The sequence below is a fragment of the Haemaphysalis longicornis genome, unplaced genomic scaffold, assembly GCF_048455015.1.
Source record: "Haemaphysalis longicornis isolate Haplotype H1 unplaced genomic scaffold, Haemaphysalis longicornis Haplotype H1 scaffold_3, whole genome shotgun sequence".
Taxonomy (NCBI): Eukaryota; Metazoa; Arthropoda; class Arachnida; order Ixodida; family Ixodidae; genus Haemaphysalis; species Haemaphysalis longicornis.
Window position 1 is genome coordinate 4,923,179 of NW_027526335.1, and position 22,626 is coordinate 4,945,804.

General features: G+C 49.9%; 1 protein-coding gene across 1 annotated transcript in view; it reads left to right on the plus strand.

The window, feature by feature from the left end:
- The first annotated feature begins 21,150 nt into the window (after window positions 1-21,150).
- LOC144173880 (glutamate receptor 1-like) overlaps window positions 21,151-22,626 on the plus strand; it is a 266,859-nt gene continuing 265,383 nt past the window's right edge. The window contains exon 1 of the mRNA XM_077702181.1: window positions 21,151-21,922. Coding sequence (XP_077558307.1) covers window positions 21,787-21,922 — 136 coding nt within the window. The 5' untranslated portion in view covers window positions 21,151-21,786. The remainder of the gene's footprint in view (window positions 21,923-22,626) is intronic.

The window sequence follows — 22,626 nt, forward strand, 5'->3', positions numbered from 1 at the left end:
GTACTCACTCATAGTCAAAATCTAACGCCATTAAAAAGATGGTCTGGACCTGAAGCTAATCACTTGGATGTGAATATTGAGAAGAACAGTTAATAATAGGCTCTATTTTTAACATCAAAACATGGCCTACGACCTCAAGCTTATACGCCGCCTTACCAGTATATCATTTTGAACACATCAATTATCAATAAGTATTATTTTTCAGTTCAGTTAGGGTCAAAATAAAAGCGTGTGCGTGTATGTACCGTCAAACCCGATTATAAGGAACCCGGATAGAGCGAATTCTGCTGTATATAGAACAAAGAAAGATCAGTTACAAAATACACGCGAAACATATTCCTTACAAAGAAGTTCACATCTGATATGTTGAACTCGGCGGGCCTACAGTTGCCACCAAACTGCATGGTCTCGGAGCGGCTATTGGTATATTGATTGGATGCGATGGAGGCGTTGAGCCTCCCATGGAGCGGCGTGACTCCCGGAACTTTCCGTAACCGTTTCCGACGCGCCTGACTCACGATTAAACACTCCCAGTCAGCGAGTCCGGACCGAGATGGAAGCATCGATGAACTGTGAGAAGAGCTCGCCAACGTTCCCGATGTTGTGCTGAAAGCAGCGCCCTTCGAAGATTGCCTGAGTGTCAACGACGACGTTGCCTTCACTGTGAGCCCCTCGGACGCTTACACCGTCGCCGATGTCATGGCTGCTGGCGCTGCTAGAAGCACCGAAGAGGCGGGGGATGTCACGAGCTAAAACTTAATGAAACGCTTTCGGCAGTCAATGTTCTCTACCAATATTGCTTCGATATTGAAGGACACGGACTGCAACTGATACAAATGATGTCGCATGTAGAGAATGCTGTGGAAGTTGACGCCGCCAAAGCGAAAGTGAGTACGTACAAGGATCACCGCTTTTTGGGAAAGTAGGTAGTTACAGCGGAAAGTAGCTTTATTGCTGGCAATAGATAGTTTTCTGTGTGGTAACGCCATACTTTATTATGTTCATTTCTGCATGCGGGGATGGTATGAGGAGGGGGGTGGAGGGGGGGGGGGTGTTCCCTTGTATTGCGAACTCGTAACAAAAAACTCGTTATAGGCGGACTCGGCTATTTCGAACTATTGGATATATCGAACTAATCGTAGCGCATATTTCCGTTTCGCAATAACCGGGTTTGACTGTATGTGTCATTTTAGGAATGGCCGCCGCCATCGCTCAAGAGAAAAAAAATATTTGCTGATATTTTCCACTCAAGTTCGGTTTCACCTTTATGTAGTGTGCTAAAAAGCTTCGCACTCATACACCTTCATACTGCCTAATAAATCATGATTTTACAATCTGAAGCAATAAGTGAACAATACGATCGTCTCAATAGATTTTTGCAATCACAATTAACTTCTCTGGTACTTAAATGCACTGCTCACCCGTCTGGCCATACCTCCAATGTATTCCCTGATTTACAACACCGGGTGATATCCATGCTCGATAACATCGCTAATCAACGAAATAACTTCACTAAAATAATCCGTCAGTCCCGTGTGCGCCGAAACCTCCTCCAGCGTAATCGAAGTTGCAGAGGAGTTGGGAGAAAGGGGATCGAAATTGGCTGGGTTCATACATGACAAAAGCTGCACTCTCGCATCTGTCGATACAGGTAAGTGGGAACGGCACGACAGAGGGACCGAAAGAACTTTCCCAGAAATTCACAGAATTGTCTGCTAATGCGTAGCAGTCTTATGCCACTTGAATGGGGTACAACTTTTTTACAGCCGTTTTGTTTGTTTGTTTAATTCTGTCCGACTAATTACCGCCGCTTACGCTACTTCAACGATTACAGGGGTTACTTCCGCCAAATCTGCTTTTTGTTCAACGTTACACAGTTCGCCATTTCCGCTCCTTATTTTATATTTTTCCTATATTTTGGTTTTTGGAAATTTTGCGCACCAGTGATCTTCATTTAAGCTAAACGATTAAAAGTGGAACTTCCGAAAATCTGCATTTTTGTGGAATGCAGGGCTTTCCACCGTTTGACATTTTCGGTATTTTTTTTTTATTTTCTTCTTTTTAGGTTTTCAAAATTTTGTTCAGCCAATCTTCTCTATTTATGCTAATATAACGATTACCGGTGGAACTTCCGTGAAAGCGGCGTTATTGTGGAAATACCCTGCACTACATGGCCCTGGCTGCGGGTATACTCGGCCAAGAATGCTACGTGTTAAAAGTCCAAGAATGTATTCATACGTTCTAGACAAGTTTGACATACCCGAGCTACGCCACGACAACCAAGACAGCACTGCAAAACAGAATATTTTTTTTTTCATTCACATATTCAAAAACGCCGGGATCAGGGACGAGATTTTTAGAGAATGCGCAGATTTTATGAAAATAAAATATTCACTCAAGGAAGGCGAGCTCTGGCGAAATAAAACCGGACGGACGTAGAATTAAGCTCGAACAATAATATCTTCGCCCCATGCTAAAATAAAGGTGCAAAGAACGAACGCCAGATCTTGGAACGGCAATATGCAATCCCCTGATCCCATCTAAATATGCATTAATGGAAGTTTCTGGATTGTAGGAGGCCATGTAGTGGACTCTTCTCGAACGGCGGCCGCATAATTAAGTCATCAGGCTAAGCAACCCCATGCGTAGAACTTTTTTAGTACACTTTTGGGAAAATCAAAACTGTATGGACGTGAGAGATTTTAATACGTTTTTACTTTCCTGTCCCCGCGTGAGCTTCTTAACTTGGTTCTCGAAACAAAAACTAAGCTAAAACTTTCGGTTAGGTTGCGAGCCACCAGGCGACGGCGCCCTTAAAAAAACATAGCTGCATTTTTTTTAATAAAATGACCACACTGTTTTACATCATGATGTGAAGGATTTCATGTCTATAATACAGCGACGTTACGTCACTCCTACTATGAAAACTACGTGCTTCAAAATTCTCACAAATTACTGTATTGACTACATCAAGACGCGCATTTAAGAGCAGTGGCTGAAGATTTGCATTTTTAACTGAGCTCGTTCCCAATGCAAAAACTTTCTTGCACCTGGTATTGCACAAATAATCAAACACTTTCGAACTCGAAGCCATTGTTTTTTTCCTCATTACAAAGCAATAATTCATCGCGCCATCGAGATCATATTGGGACGTCCTATAGGCTTGCGCACACATCGCATGTATATCTCATGTATGTAGGAGCCTGTTTTGATCAAACTCCCGCTAATCCGACAGCAATATGCGCTGTCGCGGGGACACAGCGGGTAGCCAGAATAAGCTCTAGTGAGCAAAGCCGTTGAGATCTTGGGGAATTGGCCCCACGTATTCAAGACGCTTTCCTGATCAGCAAGTAGCCGTTCGCCCCGAAACTTGTTCAAGCGCCCAAGGCAGCTGTCTGCATTACGCTGATGTAATACTTTGCGTGCTAAACCGGGACACCTCCTTCCGAATTCAGCCCGATCTCTAGCGTGAAACTCCATGCTGCGTTCTATCGCCCTCGTCAAAAATGGGCCAGCCGCCAAAACATGAGCGGGTTCTTTACACGGATTGTTTCCCCTCCCTCACTTCTACCCTTATTTTTTCCACCCTGAAACGGCGCTTCGTGCTCCCATGGCGGTTGAGGGAAGCGGGGCTCAGAGGCTCGTCGCAGGAGGCGGCTTAAGCCTCGCCAAAAGCATTAGCGCCAAGCGTAGGGCGGCTGCTAATTGCGCCCGCACTCTGTACCTGCGTCCCTTCTCGCTCGGCGGGTTCCTTGGTCGCCTCTACCAAGGCGCCCACCTTCTCTATGCCGGCGCATCAGCGCCTTAGTCCATCGAGCTTCCTAATTAAGGAGGCTCTTTAATTACGAGATGCATACGGAGAATTCATTACGGGTAGCGCTGGGGAGCACAGAACCGACCAGCTTCGGCCCTCCCGAAATCCGCTGCTGGCCATATAAAAAGAGGAAGGGGGCCGGCCTGAAGCAACGAAATTCTCCTTCAATACTCGGTAGGATTTCGGGGAAGAGGAAGGCCTTGATGATGAGCATTTGGTATAAAAAATCGCCCCATAGCGGCCTCGTGCTCTTTCTAGGGTAGGCGAACTTTCTTTTTCTTTTTTGGAAGAAGAGAAATAATAACGGTGCTTCTGGTTGGAAGAACGTACGTGCAGCAGAATTGCGTTAAGAGATTTAGGAGCCCCAACTTCTGGGGTTGGGGGGTGGGGTGGAAATGCAGCTCACGTTTAGGCTAGCAAGACTAACTAGAGCAAATGAGCCTCTGCGAACTCCGAACTTGCATAAATGGTCTTGAAAAGGTTGTTATTCGGCATTGGGAAGGTGTTAGCTTGTTCTAAACTCGAAGCACACCGGAAAAGCCCCACAGGCGCCTTTTGTTGGGGGTTTGAGGACGGATGAGAGGAAGAGAAAGGGGGTTTCTATTTCAGGTGAGCAGCCCTCACCATTACAGCCCCTTCCACCTTGAGAACGTGTTGAAAGGAAGACTCAGAAAAAGATGTACAGTGGTGCTCGTGTTACCCCTTTCGGTGTTAATTCGTAGTCAACGATGGTTACGCTCTTGTGTGTCTATTTAGATCGGCGAGTTAATCCCCTTGCAATGACGTTTGGAGAAACTCTTTGTAAAATAAAAGCGATATATGATTCCTGCTATGAAGGACGTATTATTTCTAGTGGCCAAGCCTTCTAGCCTTCTATTTTGACGCAGTTTCACGCAGTAAAACCGCTAAACGGTTTCAAGACCATAAATACATGCTTAAGCAAGTTACAATTACAGTAGACAGTAAACGAGTCATCTCTTTTATTATGCTACCTCACCATTCCCATCGGAAGTGAACCGGAAGTAAACACCCCTACACAAAAAGTACAAGAACTGGTTTTAGCTCCTATCCAGACGAGCGGTTGCTCTGCAAGAGTTAAACACCATTTTTGTCACAGCAAAACTTCTCACTTCAACTTAGGGTTCACGCTGCCGTCTTCCCCGTCCACGGACGCTTAGCTTGAGCAAGTATTCATGTAGGCCTAGCTGGCCCTAAGTGAATCTCCTTCTGAATGGCAGCACTTTAACGCAAGACAAACCGTGCGTGGCGCAGCCCTGATATGATGGACGATCCCGAATAAAGGGAGCCCGCTTCAAAAGCGCTGCCTTACCCCGCGTACCGCTGCAATTTTATGGTGAACGATAAGGTCTGCACGCGACACTTGTCTTGTAGCAGCTGCGGCTACCGCTATTGTGCCCGGCGCGGCGGGGCGCCGAGCTCCCGCGCGCAAATGAGCCTTTGCTCGTATCTGCACCTCCCTGGAAAAGTGGCGAAGCGCCCGCGTTACTCCGGCAGCCATCGACGACGTCTCACTCCCGCCCTTTAATATTCAAAAGCTAGAGAGCTTAATGTCGATCGCCGCTTCGTAGGTGCGCTATTAGCGCGCTCCGGCCTGTCTCAGACGCTGCATACGTTGCTCTCATTCCTGTTAAATATTTATAACTCTTTGTTCCTTATCCAGGTGGCAGGTAACGTCACCGCGTTAGTAATAAGTCCACAAAATTGGTCCCCCGGACTTTATTGAAGTAACAATGACGAAACAGCATGCTTGACAGCACAGCACGTGAGCCCCGGTAGCATTCTTTGACCCTCCTCCTCCTTCGCAGATACGGGCCATAGTGACCCTGGATGTCCGCAAAGCCTTCGATAACCTTGCCAATGATCCTCTCCTAAATAAACTTGCCTCTACCGGCTGTGGGCCGAAGATGTACGGTTACATCGCTGCATTTCTGCGCGACCGCACGGCCAAGTTCCGTCTCCCTGATTCGGTCTCCGATCCTTTTCCCATCACGCGTGGTACTCCACAGGGTGCTATTCTCTCACCCACCCTTTTTAACCTTGGAATGGCGCCCCTGTCTCGTATTTTAACATCGATCCCGAACCTCAAACATACATTCTACGCAGACGGCCTTACTCTTTGGTTCACATCTGGGTCTCCTGGGTCAGTGCAGGACACCTTGCAGCAAGGTATCGATGCAGTCACTAGGTATCTTGATAGGCCTGTCTCCCGCACCTGAAAAGTCCGAATTGCTGCTCATTGCAAAAACTCGCTATCAGCTACAACACAACCACCTGATCACACTCACAATGGTAGGTCACTCCATCCCTCGAGTAATATCCTGCCGAATTCTTGGACTGCATGTCCATGGGTAATCTAATCAGGCTAATGTGGCTACAACAGTTAAAGTTTGCTATCAGCTTACCCATCTAGTGCGCCGCATAGTAAACAAGCCCACGGGGCTACATGAGGGTCAAGTTAGGCAGCTAGTACATGCCTTAGCTCTAAATAAAATTCTTCATACAATTGCATATCTTTCTCTGACTTGTCGTCAAAGACATCAGATTGGGGTCGCACTTCATACACTGTATAAAACCGCCCTCAACGTTCCCGTTAATACGTCCACTGAGCGCCTATACTCTACGGGGCTGTTCTTGCCCCTGGCAGATCTTATACAACAACATAAATACCGGCAAATGGCGCGTCTTTCTAGTACAAAACAAGAACACTGGATCCCTCCCCAAGTTGCTGTCTAACCTATTGACCTACCTATCATCACCCCTCCTGCACCGCTCCCAGATAACCTCAGGATAGCTCCCATCCCAAAAAACGTTGCAGCTGATACCAATCCAGGGAGACGATGTGCTCGCGTTGTCAATCATGTCCATCCTATTGATTCTACGATCGTCTACACGGATGCATCACGGACGCATGTCGGAGCAGCCGCCTATTCCATCGCAAGTGGCAATGAAGTAGTGACCCACACCTTTAGTCCTTTCACTAATCCCCCACCTACGGCGACTCTAGAGACCCTCCCAATAATCACCAGTATTCAGGACCTCTCGCTAGCGCCCCTTGACCCCTCAGGATATACCATATACACTGATTCAATGCAATCTATTCGCGCCATTCTCATGGGTATGATTCCTGAAGAGCTGCAGTATTATCTACGTAAAGCCTTAACACAGCTACGTCCCCACACTGTCACACTGAGGTGGATTCCTGGTCACACTAGAATCCCAGGCAATGAGGTTGTGCATAGCCTCGCCCGCGAACTTCTGCACAGGGCGCCTGGGATTCCCTGGCCTTATCCACCGACGTGGGACACGACTTTCCACAACAAACAGGAAATAAAGATTCACTACAAGAACATCAGAGAAACTCTTCGTACACTTCCAGTTCCAGACAAATCTCTAACAACCACGCAACTGCGCATTCTTCGACGCATACAGTTAAATACCATCGTTACACCTGCTCGTTCCTTCCTCTACCGTATCCGACACTCACCAGCATGTCCCAATTGTCCCGAACCCTACGCTAATTTAGAACACTGCATTTTCTCCTGCCCCATTGCAATTCAATCCCCACATTTTCCCCACCCTCCTCCTTCAATGTGGCGGACTTGGCTAGCGTCCGACCAGCTCACGGACCAGTTGGCATTGGTGAACCTGCCCGGGACATTCTCGACGCTTAATGTTGCGTTCGAATAAAGTTTTTGCCTCCTTCCTCCTCCTCCTCCTCCTTGTGTGCTCGTTAGTGTTCTTTTTGGGAGAGTTCGCACGACCGTTTATTTAAAATCTAAGTGAGGACAAAGCGGGGAGAAATGTTTCAGTCAGTCTATCTTATGATTGTCACCGATGCGACGTAAGAATGGAGCCGCACATCTGGTCTCCGGTTCGCTCCACTGATCACGATAAACTTCCCGAGGGCGAGGCCCGTGCAGGCCCGTGCCCCTGGTGACAGTGCTTGTGGCCTCTTTATTATAGTCAAAACAAACATTGTATTTTTCATTTATGGTTTAAGCTTAACCGTGTGTTCCAGCGTCGTCAAAGACCGTAGTACAAATCCTGAGCTACAACATTAAATTATACATTTTCTTTAAAGAAAACCACGTTTTGCACCTAACTTATCACGTGCTCACCGTATGATGACACTAGTTATGAGTTAAGAACGCCATAAATTCCCTAACATTAACAATCTGTGAATTTTTTGTTTCTTCATGTTTCCTTTCCTGTTTTTGTTTTTTCGATAGAGGATTATCGTTGTTGGGAACGTTTATTGTCCCCATGCGTATTGTCCGAAGTCCAAATGTAGACCATGCTGAGGCATGGGATTTTTAGAAATAAATCTCTTCCTTGTCGCCGTCAAGGGATTTTTCCTAGGCAGGCACCTATGCGTCATTTGCCAGAGACGAAGGAATACACCTTTCAGCGACTTCAGACAAGACAGGGTTGCAAAGACGAGGTCACAGACTGTGGTAGCTCATGCCTCGTTGAGCTTCGCACTCCAGCCGCTTCCGCTACATGTAGTTTGCCCATCGACTGGGTCCATTTCAACAGATCCTGCGACATCGACGGCGGCGGCTTCTGCAACCCAGGGTGGGACTTCAAAGCGCAAACGAATATCAAACACACCTGGCAGAACACCTATGAGTTCACACCATCAGGCAAAGCAAACTTAAGTGCCCTCTGCAATTTTTATTCACGTACGCACGTAGGGATGCCAATCATTTTTCTGCAAAACTCAGGGACTTTTGGAATCCAAAGCTTTCGACGTTCCCTACTACTCGGCAAAACAGGACTCAAAGAAAAAAATCTCACACGAGAGAGAGAGAACAAACTTTATTTCCGCAGGACCTAAGTCCAGGTCCTAATTTCAAAGTTCAATTCACCGGATCCACGTAGTACTCCAGAATGTCCGTGCGGATCCGGTGCACGTGTTTGTAGAGAGCTTCCTGGGCAGCCTGGATGTTTACCGTCGGCGGGGGAGACAACCAGAGCTCCCAGGAGGTGATGGAGGCGAGGGATGGGTCAAGTGATGGCGGGGTGCAGTCCCAATAAGAATGAGGGATGGATGGGTAGGAAGAACAGGTGGGACAGGAAGGATGACCAGGGCGCCGATAGATGCGGTGAAGAATGTGATGGGAGGGGAGTGAAGAGGTTTGAGCTTGCCGAATGAGGCACGCAGCCTCACGAGTTAGACGGGAACTGGGGGGTGGGTACAGGGTACGTGATAGGCGTTGGGCGTGTAATTGGTAACGGCGGGAAGCGCGGTGTTGAATACGAACAGTCGGCGGGTGGTACAAGGTTGGCCAGGACATGGGCGGACCCGGGAAAGGTACTCGGGTGAGCGCGTTTGCTAAGGCGTTTCCGCACATGCCAACGAGCCCCTCGTGCAAACGGGAAGACAAAAACTTTATAGAAAACAATTAACTATGAGAACATAAAACGAGCAGCGCTTGGGGGTCAAACCCATTCTGCGTCGTCGTAATGAAAAAACAGAATCACAAAACAGGGCCACTTTCAGCAAAGATCTTTAGAATAAAATTATACAAAAACACAGAATGTGGATGCAGCCCTGTTTAAACGTAAGACAACGGTAAGAATAGAAAGGCAAGAATGTTACGAAACAACATCTGTTTTAAATAAAGCAACATGACCACTTTTCCCCCGATTTATTTATGTGTAGAAAAAGCAACAGCGTAATAAACAACCTGGACTGGGCGTTACTACAACTGCATAGTTTTACTGCGGTTGAGGGGCTCGGGTAGGGAGTTTCGTAAGTCAATGTAGGAACAACTAAGCTTTTGAACACCCGCTACATGAATTATCGCGAAGCATAGTTGGTAACACTGACTATACATGCTCGCTGGGGGCGTGGTTCTGGCGTTGTCTGGCAACATTCAAACACGAGTGAAGGCTTTCTTGCCGCTTGGTGTTAAAGGCCAAATTTTTGTGACACGCTTGTGGTAGCGTAGGGTTTTAGGAACACTCTGGTCGCTCCTCGTAAAGAATTATTTATTCTCACTGTTGGATGGTTCCCACGAGAAGGTGAGGGTCGTTATATTCACACGTTTCTTTTCATTTGTATTGTTTGTGCTGCCGGAGTATCATCAGTGAGTGTGACACCGGACTTTTGAGAAGTGCTGACCAACCAAGATGATAGTTCTGGGCTTTATCGACGTTGCGAGGAAATATTGACGTGGCAGCGTTGCCGCACCTTTTCGCTTAAAGTGTAACCTTGAGGCCGCTATACATATATGCTGTAGTAATCCTTTGCTTTAACTACAGCAGGCAAAAATTTGTTGGGGGGGGGGGGGCTTTGAATATGTCGTTTTCACGTTCCCCCGCGCAAATCGAATTTAGGTGGCCAATGTAAAAGATTATACATGCAATGCTTCAAAAAGCATTTAAGGAAAGAAAGCGAAAAGCTGTGCAGTTCAGAGACGGGCATTCGTTCTGCTGCACAGATGGAAAGCAGGCCCGGTGCTGACCGGGAGGGCGCCGACCGACGATACGCAATAGGGAAACGACGGTGTGCGAGGCAGGGGCAATTCCCAGCCGGGGCCAGCGCAGCGGTACTCCGACGGCGCTCCCGATGATGTATGAACGGTGACCAAGCCCGGCACGAGACAATGGTCTGCGGCGGCGGCGGCGGCGGCGGCGGCGGGTGGATGGAGAGGCTTTTCCCCGCAGCCTTGTGCAGCCCGGGGTTCGGCTCGACGGCTCCATTGACGGGCGGCCAAGCGAGTGGATTCGGCCGAGCTGTCGACCACTGTCTCCGCGTTGCGGCCACCGGTTTGACGCAACCCCAGAGCGGGCAGCTCGCAACCCTCCCTCTCCTTCATCCCCCCTCCCTCTTCTACCACCCGCGAGGTTTTCTTCGCGCTCTTCCGGGCGTCTCATTTCAGCGCCCGTAAGCCACAGATTGAGGTTTCTGGGCGCCGTCTAGACGAACGGGGAGGCAGCGAAGGCTGGAAGGGTGCAAGACGTAGGCGGAAGAGGTGGGTGAGGAGACGGAGGGGATTCCTCCGGTCTCTCGGGGGATTTCTTTATTGTTGCCGGTTCGTCCTTCGACGGGTTGCCCCGTCGATCACTGAAGAATGATTGTCTTAGATGACGGGGTGACTTGTTAAGAGAAAGAGTAAAGTTTCCGCTTTCTCTCTTGCCTTTCTCCACTTTGCTCGTCTTCGTTTCCCCGGCGCAGAGATTAGGGAGCTGCCACTCAAGCGGCAGCCGCGAGAAAGGCCGCACGTACACCGAACATGGTTCAGGCGGGCTCTGAGGCGTGGCGTTAACTGAATAGGGAACTCATAAAAGAAACGGCTGCCGAAGAAACTTTCGAACAAAGGAAGAGCCCAGATGCCGTCATGGTCACTGACGCAAAGATAAGCGCTAGAGCCTAGTTACAGAGTACACCCATGCCTGCCGGAACATCGATGTAGCGTGTGAGCTACGCCCATGCAGTACGAAGACATCAAAAGCACGGACAAGATAAAATATTAGAAGCCGTTGTTCCGAAGCTTATTTGATTAGGTGGTTGTAATCGCCATACACGATGAATACGCCATATAGCGGGTTTTCTTCTTAGCCAATGCGTGTTTATTCAGTGGCCGCCAGACTGCGACAAATCTTGGCGTTTACAAAACTGCTCATTACAAAATAATCGCGCATAAAATCCCGGCGCTGCCCCTCACGAGTGCTGCTCGATCCTTTTTTTGTGTTCGAATACGTAGGTAGATGCTGGGTTGGTTGTGTTGTGTGCATTTTAATTAGAAGATTTCTCGCTTGTATGTTTATTTTTTTGTTTGTCTGTTTATTTACAACATACTGCCCTATTGAAAAAGACCAAGCAGGAGAGGCACAACATGTTTTTGTGAATTAATCACACGCGAGCGTGATACTGTAAATTGGCAACACGCGTACACACAATTGAAAATCTCAGTAAATCGTACATTGCAGTAACTGCCACCTACAACATGGTTCAGCAAGGTTCAGCATAATTCAGCACCTAAGCTAACCTAACCAACCCCAACCAAATCTAACCCCAACCCAACCCCAACCTAACCTACCCTAACCTAACCCAACCTAAACAAACCTACCCTGACATAACTCAACCTTACCCAAACTAACGTAACCTGTTATATTATGAAATACGAATAGCACACTATTACAAGAGGTGGAGGAGGAGAGATGCCTTTAATGATGAGATGTCAGCCTGGCAGCGAGCTTGGCTTGCTACTCCATATGAACATGCGAGAGGTGAAAATGAGAGAAGGAAGCGAACACACAAAAACTCACACAAACACTAACGAATGAAAATAGGCACATACAAACAAACAAACGCAGAAACACGCACACACACACACCACGCACAGTAGTAAAATTAAAGCAAACTTTCACAGAGTTTCGTTCAGGCCGGAGTCACGGAGAAATGTCACCAAGGCCCTTGTACTCCGCGTTGCCGCGGCATTGAACTGCCATGGACTGATGACGTTGTAAAAATTCAGTGGTGCATCGGCACGCAGTCCCAAAGTTTTTTTCAACATTTGCCGTGAGGTGTCATAGCGGGGACACACACAGAGTAGATGTTCTATGTCCTCACGAACACTGCAAGCGTGACAGTGAGGGGAGGCAACTGGGCGCGTCTGGTGCAAGTAGTGGCCGGTAGAGAGAGAGAGAGAGAGAAAAGACTTTATTCAAAGCGTCCTGCATGGAGGGCCGGAGCAAATCCGGCCACGCAGGGCGCGGTGCTCCCCCGTCTTACACTACGTCTACAGTCCTATAGGCGTGTGTCGGGCCTAGATCCCGAGGCTACCGTGCCCCGGCCCCGCTCGGACTACTCGGGCTCCCTCTAGGGGTTCCCTTTCGCCTCTGCAGGGCCAGAGCTGCCTCGAGCTGCTGGACGGCCCATCTCTGGTCCTTCGGCTCCGCAGAGCCCACACACTGTCTCACACGCGGCGGGTACGCACCATCCTCAACACTGTCACAGCCCCACATGATGTGGGCCAAGGTAGCCGTCGCCCGCGCACACATGCTGCACACCTCACTCTCGAAGAGTTCCGGGCACACGTGGCGCGCGAGCGCCGGGGTCAACACCGTCTCTGTTTGTAGTTGGCGCAGCCTCACCGCCTCCCACCTGGTTAAGTCCCGGTGTGGGGGCGGGAAGCCGCGTCGCTGTTCGCGGTGCCACTTGAGGATTCCGCCGTAGTCCGTCAGGGGATCCTCTTCTGCCGTTACTGTCGCCGCCTCTTCGGAAGCGGGGGCCGCCGCGTCCCGGCACGTGGCGAGACCACGGGCCGCGGCGTCCGCCTCCTCGTTGTGGACGCCGCCAGGAGCAGGAGCCGTCCGAACACCTTCGCGGCGGTGGCGGTGACCGCCGCCACGGGGGAGCTAAAGACCGCGTGCAGCGTGTGCGTCCGGGGAGCGAGCCAGGCGGAGGAGGTGGCAATCGCCCTGGCCCTGAGCGCCCCGGGTGTGCACACGATCCTGAGCGACAGCAAGACTGCAATCCGCAACTTCGCCAGAGGAGCGGTGTGCGAGGCTGCAGCGAGGATCCTAAGAGAGGACCGGGGGACGACGCCGGTCACGCTCAAGTGGTTCCCGGCCCACGCGGGCCGAGACCTGACACCAGACGTAGTGGCCGGTAGAAGCGACATTGAGGCGAATGCGGTGAACAACTGCTTCATCGCGTTTTCCCAGGCCACACGGCATTCGGGAAATATTGAAGGACGGATCAAAGCATTATCACTATTACAGGCTAGAAAATCTACAATAAGGGCATAATTAGCACTAATAAAAATTTCTCCGGGCGCTAATGTCTCCTAACGGGTTTGAAGGCGAAAGCCTCCCTTGCCTGAAACAAACTGCTGCACCGCACCAACGCCTCGACGCAACTCCTCCGCAAAGCATACAGGCACGCCCTCCTCCTACCACCCTCGCCCCTCTCCTTCAAGTTTCATCGAATGGGCCTGCACACCACCCAGGAGCTCATTGATTCCCACCACACGGCTCAAATCCACCACACCGGCCGTGCACACATTGGACGTTGCCCACTAAATGCCCTCTACCTCTCCCCCCTTCTATCCCCCACCCCCCATCACCCAACTCCGAGCACTGGTCAAGCCAAGGCTTTCTTCGGCTAGCGCCCTCCTTGTGCCGAGCTTCAAACGTCGACTAGTTCTGCTCCTCTCGCCCAGCGGCCCAGTAGTCACCTGCGAGGCATTGGTGGAAAGCACCTTGCGTAGTTCAACTGCGTAGTAACATCTCCGCATTCACAAGTGAGCTGTCCTCGGAGGGTTTTTTTAAAGGGAGGGCTCCAGTGTGTATTTTTCGTTCTGTAGTTCTGTTTTTACAACCAGTATATAATGCATTTTACGGGCATTTGTATGTTTTAAGGTTTGTTCATTCACTGTTTATGGCCGAACCACACCCTGAACTGGCTTATTCAAACCTTCCCACGTTGAACTTATCTGGTTGCTAATCTTAGCCGAAATAACAAGGAACAGCCGCGCGTTCGTGAAAGCAGAAGTAGATGGGTTTAAACAGCATTTCACAATCATATTACCTACTTTGCATTTCACAACCTAATTACCTACACCTTTACAAAAACGTCATTGCTTTCCCCCTCAGACACAAAAAATAGAGGGAGAGAAATGCCAAGGTAAAGAGCAAACACCACCAATTCTGAAAAAGTGACTGCGTCGGGAAAGCGCGCTTACGAAATTTATGCAAGAAACACGACAGCAACGGGAACAAACGGCACGCCTTGGTGGAACCGCTGAGTAAATTGGGCTCGCTCGCCATAGATAAGAAAGCACGCCTTGAATAATTTTTTTGTTTATGATTTACCACCCGTGTTTCTAAACTCATTTGCTAAAACGCGAGGCCGCACGGGAAGCGCAGTGGGCAGTTGTTGCGGCAGCATCGAAATGCGGTGGACAGAACATCTCGAAGCACAGCCGGCTCGGACGCTACAGTGGGGAACAAGGCACGCCCGTAGGCGGTTACCAGGAGATAAAGTACTAACAATAATAGTGCTCTTTGCTCTTCGATTTACCTATGCACGTAGGCTTGATCATTACACGGAAATAGTTCCGAATATTGTACTGGGTGCTGGTTAGACGTCTTCTAGCAATGATTGTCTGGGAGGTATGTAAAAGTTCCTCCTTAGGTGTTTAGTGTTGATTGTCTTTTGTGCGCAGGGCTTCACACTCACATTGTATTTTTTTTCCAACGCGAAGACATTCTGTATCTCATTGGGCGATAAAGCTGCTGTCCCAGAAAAGCACCCCATTAATGACAATTGCCGGCGACGCGTTCAAAAGCGCGTGTTCCAGGAAACAAACAGTAAGCAAACGAGCGCTCCCACAGGCTGCGGCGCGTTCAAATGAATCACAAAGAAAAGAACCATGCCGCGTCCCTGAGGAACAGCTTGCGCTCCGACCGCTTCACTCCTTTCGTCCAGTGGCGCTAGAACGTCCTGCAGCGTCCAATTAGTAAGTATTGTTTTCAGCGTCACAACTCATAAAAGGAGCTTAGTTGTCCTAAGAGGTGTCGTTTGACATGCCTGAGCATTTCTATATGAACCCAGCGAGGAAACCCGTCCGTCCGTCGGTACGTCTGTCTGTCTGTCTGTCTGTCTGTCTGTCTGTCTGTCTGTCTGTCTGTCTGTCTGTCTGTCTGTCTGTCTGTCTGTCTGTCTGTCTGTCTGTCTGTCTGTCTGTCTGTCTGTCTGTCTGTCTGTCTGTCTGTAACGCTGGTTGTGTCATAGTTTCGCTACGTAAGAAAATGCTAATTAATAAAAACCCTACAAGCGTTAATATTCTTAGACACGCCAGCCTATATTGCCACTAAAGATTTTTTTCTTATACATTGGCATACAATAGTGAAGCTGACTTAAGGGGGTCGGTTTAGGCCGTGTTCAAGCAATCCATCGGGTCTTATAGAGGTACATAAAAGTAGGGCCTAATGCCTTCGTACTTTGATATAAGACTGCATACTTTTCCCTAAAAATTTCGTCGCAAGAATACATTTGTGTATAATAGTCGAACTATTTTTAAGAGGCCTCGCTTTATAGCTTTTGATAAAGATGCATGGAGCCTTATTGAGTTACTTGATAATAGGCTCCATGGCCTTGATATTTTGATGTCTGGTTTAAAAGCTGTCTTTTCTACGAAATTTTGTGCAAGATAGTGAAGCCAACTTTAAAGGCTCTGTGTATACAGTTTCATAGAACACATGAGGTCTCATGGAGCTATTCGTTAAACGTCCTAGGGATTTAATTCTCTAATGTGAAACCCCCTACATTGCCTGTAAAGAATGTCTTCCTGGCACTTTATTTTGATGTAGTAGTAAAACCAACCTTTAGGCGTTTGGCGTATAGCATAGCGCCTTAAGCATTCAGCCGACAATGTACCTTTGGAAGTTCCTAAATTTTTGAAGCGAAGCTTTCAGCCTCTTACTGATGTCGTCTGTAGTGCACCCAAAACTCACCGCAGGAAAGGCAATTTTCTCTGACGATGAGGATGAACCTGCGTGAAGTGAACGAAAAAAAAAAGCTCCGTGTTGTCGGAATGGAAGCTGAGTTCTTTCTCGCTGAGAAGCCCATGTCTACCCGATGGCGCCATTCCGGCACGCTCGAAGCAGCTTGGTGTGGTGTGGTGTGGTGTGGGACGTAAATCCCTAGGAATATTAACCCTACAAGCGTGGGCGTGCAAAATTAGACAGAAAATGCATCCCTCCGTCTAACGACGATTATGGTTGAACGCTAGGGAGGTGCTATGGAATTCATGCATGAGTAAAGCACTAGAGAGCACAATTGCAGTAAGGTAAACCGTCCCGATAATAAAATACGATCCGCTTTCTCCTTTGTTGGCGTGTTTAGTGTTGGAATTGATTTTGGAAATCTTCGCCTTCCCCCAACTTTGTTCTTTCGACACAGGAGTTTTTTTTTCTTTTTATTTGTTAGGTCACTTCTAGAGCACCTTCATTTATATACCCATGGCGCCCACTAGTAGTTTTTTGGAAAGAAAGAGGAACACGTGCCTAAGCCATGCCCAGGCAATGAGGCAAAATCTGGGCTCTTTAGTATGCGCCGAAATTTCGCCTGCCCACAGGGACATTTTCCTTCGCCGTCTTCGCCAAAAATGTAATCTCTGTGCTAAAAATACCAAGCATGCCACTTCAGGCATTGCAACCTAACTCCTACGCCACTACTCCACTCGTTTTGATTCATGGGAGCGCAGGGTTCGCGAAAAACGAAATAAGTTTATTCTCCCGCGCTCTTTAATGGCTTCAAACTAGGAAACATCATAAACTAAAGAAATCAACATGTGCTCTCCAAAACGATTGCAGGCCGCACTGTCTTGCAACACTTAGTTTAAACAGCCGATTTGCAGTACTAGCTCGTAAGGTCTACTATCTCAAGCGTAAAGAAACCCGAGCCGTACGCGCACTTTGTCTATCCGCTGCAAGCTCCAGCTCAAAAGACAGCTAAGACTGGTTCTAAGTGCAACGCGAGCATCTATGGATTGGATTGGACTGTAAAAGACTTTATTGACAGAGATCTTGCAGTAGGCGGGAACCGATTTACGGCTCCGCCTCAACGCGGCCTGACGTTGCATCTCCTTTCGCAGCCCTACTGAGTACTAGTTCCTTGTCGGAGCCCATGCCCTTCAAGCGCGGTGAAGATCTGCTGGATGGCCCACTCTTATCCGACTTGCTGGCCGACTCGACGGCTCCTTGAAGTTTTACTGGATACATCTCGAAACTGGCACTGTCCGGTTCAGTTGCACAGTCCAATACATTGTGCCACCGGTTGACCGGTCCCTTTTTGCACACACTGCACAGGGCCTCGGGATACTCGCCCGAGAACATCCGATGTAACACTGCCGGTGATGGCACCTACGCTGTCTGAAGTCTTGGCCACACCGCTTCCACGCGACCCTGCGACCGATTTGGCGGCGGGTACGCCCGTCTCGAAAGCCGCACGTTCTTGAGCGTTTCGCCGTATCCTCTGGCTCTGTCCGTGGTCTCCGACCACCAATCACACTCGGGACAACTCTCCGCATTCGGAGCGCGGTGTGTAATTGCGCGCGCCTCCTCGTGGGCCGTCTTGTTGTGGTTGGGTGTACTCGGAGAGCATTGACCTGCGTGCGCCGGGATCCACCTGACGTCCACTCTTCTTTTCATGCGCAACCACTTGTTGGATTACCTTGGCTGCCTTGTCACTGATCCGGCCGTTCGTCAGGTTTCGGACACCTTCAAGCGAATCGCTTAGGACAGTGTCACGCCACGGCTCGGCCATTGCTAGGGCGATGGCGATCTCCTCTGCTTTGGTTGGATCAACACACCGCATACTCGCTGACGTGGACACTTCCCCCGTTCTCGCATTGATCGTAACCGCTGCCTATCTGCCCTTTCCGTGGTCCGCTGCATCCACGTATCTCGTTCTCCCGTCACCGCTGTACTGCTGGATGAGGTACTTGGGCCTGGATCGCCTCCGCCATTGGTTGTGCTCTGCATGTACTTTCGCCGGGATGGGATTCGCCCGCACGTTTTCACGAACCTTATCACTGAGTTCGTGAAGCGACCTGAAAGCAGTACCCCAAGGCCTCGTGTACGGCCCGGCCCGTCTTGGACCCCGCCAGTCTCTCTCGCTGTGCCGCCAACACGCCCAACTGCACCAGCCGCTCGGTGTTCGTTGACTCCTTCAACCCCAAATGCTCGCTTGTACAACCTTCTGATCATAAAGTCAATCTTGTTCTTGTCCGCCTGCAACCACTCGTGGTAAGCCGCCATGTACGCCATATGACTGGCAGCGAGGGATTGCCCCCGCCTCGCGAGCTCTTCCTCACGCATGCCCGCCTGCTTGGACGACACGCGCGGAGTCAGCCGCGGGGTACTTGTCTTGATCGCCAACTTCCTCAGAGTATCATTGCTGCCGTTGCCGCTGGTTAGCACGCCCAGCACCCGGATCTCAGGAGCCTCGGGAATTTTCTGACCCGTCTTAGCGATCAAAACCAGGCGATCGCACTCCCTCGGGGGCAACCGAGGTCTCCCGGCCTTGCGAGGCGAGTACACCAGGAGCTCAGACTTGGATGACGAGCACTGCAGGCCCGTATTGTCAAGCCGCTCCTAGATAGCAGAGACTGCTGTCTGCAGAATCCTCTCGATACTGGTGTCCGTGCCGCCGGTCGTCCATAACGTATTTATCATCAGCACAGATGGTATGCCGGACGCCCTTGACGCTCGCCACCGCTTCGGCGACCCGGATCATGACGATGTTAAAGGAGCCATGAAGACAAAATACAAGTTAAGTTTATTAGAGAGACTGCTTAGTCCCGATAACAATTATACCAATATCTTCGCAATATTCGAAGAAATAATAGATATATTAAAGAAAACGTGTGAAGCAGTCCCGACCCCCTAGCCAATTTCCCGCCACTTTTCTATGACGTCACAGAACCTTGTTTGTGCATTTGGCGGCCGCCTAACTGACCTGTCGCGACGACACATGACTGGGCGTCTGTAATGGGGCCTCTAGCTCCATTTGACCGCATCACTTAAATGCTAACGTGCAGTTAACGCACTGAAAATTATGTTTTATCTTCGTGTCTCCCATCCCCAAACACATGCACCCTTCTTTCAATCAAGGCAGAAGACACGCCCGCGTCACCCGCCTCCTAGCCGAATACCACAACAAACCGGACACCACGATACACGACGTCGCTCCGTATACATCCCGCCCTGCTCACGCACTGGTTGTCGTCGACTCCAAATCTGTCAATGTCACCTCCCTCAGCATTCTCCACGCAAGCACCACGACGGTATACGTGGCAATCCTCACAGATTCGCAACAGGCTTGCCGCAACTACTGTACAGGCCCCATCTCTGCCTCAGCGATGAAGATACTATCCTCAATCAAGGATCTCCCCCACATCCAGATTGTATGAACACCAGGCCATTCTTCCCTCGAGGGAAACGAGGCGGCACACTCCGCTGCCCGCGCTCTTACATTCCGAGCGTTTTCGTCGACGGAAGCTAAGAGGACCTTTCCGAACCCTCCATCTATCCCCCGGTCCCTCCCCGATACACTAAAATCCTATATCATTATCGCCAACTGCGGCTTCAATACCCTCCTCCTCACCCACCCCTCAGTACACAGGCGGCTCGCATTTGGCGTCGACTGCAGACTAACACATTCTACAACACTACGATACTCCACTACATCTCTCCCTCCACTTACCCCTACAACTGCCCTTATTGCTCCGTCCCAAACACTACCTACCACCTGGTCTGGGAATGCCCCTACGCGCCAAACCCCCTCCTTTCCCCATCCCCTGAGCAGTGGGAGCGCGTGCTGGCCAGCTCACAGTGCGAGGACCAAGAACGCCTCATCACTCGCCCCCAAGCAGCTGCGCTAGCTCGCGGCTATCTGGACTGAGAAAGCCACCCACTTTTATGCTCATTAAATGTTTTCCAATCCAATCCAATTATTGGCCAGTATGACGTCATTCTTGCCCATAACACGTCACTGTGGCGCAAAATTTGAAAGTTCCTAAATACTTCCTGTTTTTTTTCTGTTAAAAAACATCTTTTGTGGCTGTAATCGAGCTGAGGCGAGTTTCAAATTAAACGAAGTTGTATTTTCTCTTCATGGCTGCTTTAAACAGCAGCAGTAAGATAACCCCCCCCCCCCCCCCCCCCCCCCTGGGGCGTGCCCACGCTGCCGATATCCCGTTCTGGTAGCTCGATATCCCCTGCGTGCAGCTCTATCTTTCGCCCCGACAGGAAGTCCTTGATATATTCGTAAATTCTCTCGCCCATGTTCAGCTTCGTCACCTGCGCCAGGATGGCCGAGTGCTTGACCCGATCAAAGGCGCTCTGCAGGTCTAATCCCAGGATCACCCTGCTGTCTCTCGTCTCGTTCTCGATGATCACTTGTTTCAGTCGTAAAAGATAGATACTCCGCGGTTCTTTCAGGGAGCTTAACGGTGTTTGCTGCTGGTGACATATATGCACGGTGGAAACGGTGACTCCAGGCAATCCTTGTAACCCAGTGTTTCCCCACTTTCGCCCCCGTTTCTGGGGCGACCATTCTCAAGAACACCGCCGAATGCCGCCCGCATAGCACGGAGAGCGGAAACAGCCGTTGGGAGCCGGCTCCCGCACGGGCACGCGCGCACACACACTCCGACTCCGGGACGCACCGGCGGGAGGACGGAACGTGTGCGGAGGAATGCCGCGCGCATGCTCCGTGGATGAAGGGGAGGAGCGGGGGCTTCGCATCTCTCTCGCGCGCGCAGCGTCGGCGGGAGGAGAACGGCCTAGCCGTGCCGGCGCGTCGGACAGCGCAACAGTCTTCGCCGTCTCACTCGCGAGTAGGACCTCCACCCGCCAGAATAGCGAGCGTGCGCCGGCGTAGGCATTCCCGCGCCACCAATAACCGCAATCGTTTACTCTTTTCTTCTTCATTTTTCTTTTTCTCTTTCGATTTTTCCCTCGCTGTCGTTGCAGAACTTTTTCTCTTCACCTCAGTTCGCTGTATTCAGCTTCTCGCGCAGCAATGACAGCGTCAAGTTTCTCAGTACGTTGGGAATAATCTTTACGCGGTCGCTTAAGGCAGAGCCTAACAGTGGGGAGCTGAATACCTGGCTAACATTCAGTTAATTTAAATTTTAGTTCATTTCCACGTTTCCTAGCTTCCGTAACGATGAATATTCCCTTGCGAGTACCCAAAATCATCGCGCTGAGCCGTATTCAGCCAGAAACTTCGCTTTGAGCCTCGCCACACGTGGTACCAGCCCGAGCTTGCAGGGAACAGCGATGAGATCTTGCGGGTGCCGAGCCAGTTTGCATGACGTTGTCCGCGGCGCTTCACGATGCTGCCGCCGGCGGAGTAGGCTCTCCCCGTCTCCCTGAAGCGACCCGCATCGTCCCTACGCTCTCCCCCTGGACGAACTGTGGCGGAGATGTGGTGGTGTCTGAGGCGGAGCGGTGTTCTGGTCAGTGGGTGGTTTCACTACGCCGTCTTGATCACCCTGCTGTCCACCGCGCACTGGAGGCGAGGGGAAGCCGCCAAGGGACTTCCGGACAGGATACCAATCGGTAAGCTTGGCACTGATTCACATGGTTCCTCACCTCTGGGTTCGCGACAGCCATCACCCACTACTCTCCTCTTTCCTTTTCGGGACAATTTATTTTGTTCTGAATGTTGCAACAATCCCCGACGACAAACGTGAAGGCTGGGCTAAATACTTCTCAAGTATATTTCAGAAAACAGCACTCGTTTATAGTTGCATTACGCAAAAATCTCTTGCCCCGTCTACTTCCTACTTCTTCGGGAAATATTGTGCCCTAAACTTACCAACGCATATTCATAGTAACGAATAAAATGCGCGGGTAAACACAGCTTTGCGGCAACATTGACTTTTTCTAGACAAACGAACGCTGCAATATTCGATGACGATCAGTTCAAAGCCTATAATAACCACGCAGCTGAAATTTTACTTTAACGGGGTGAGTTTGGGTCGTGCCTTGATGTCCGTTTTTATTCTACAGTGAATAATTTGCAACGTATGAGCCCACGATGGTGTAATGGGATAGTTTTATTTCAATAAATTTCCCTGCTGCTTACGTCGTGCAGAAAACAGTGTACTACCGAGGGTGGGAGGTTATTATCGTTAGACGCGTGAACCAAATAAAGCCGGTTCAAGAATCGGCGAAGATGATGATAGTTGGATGTTTATGGCGCAAGGTCAACTAGTGCACAGAGCGCCAAAACAGTGGTTATGTATGACGGATGAAGATGT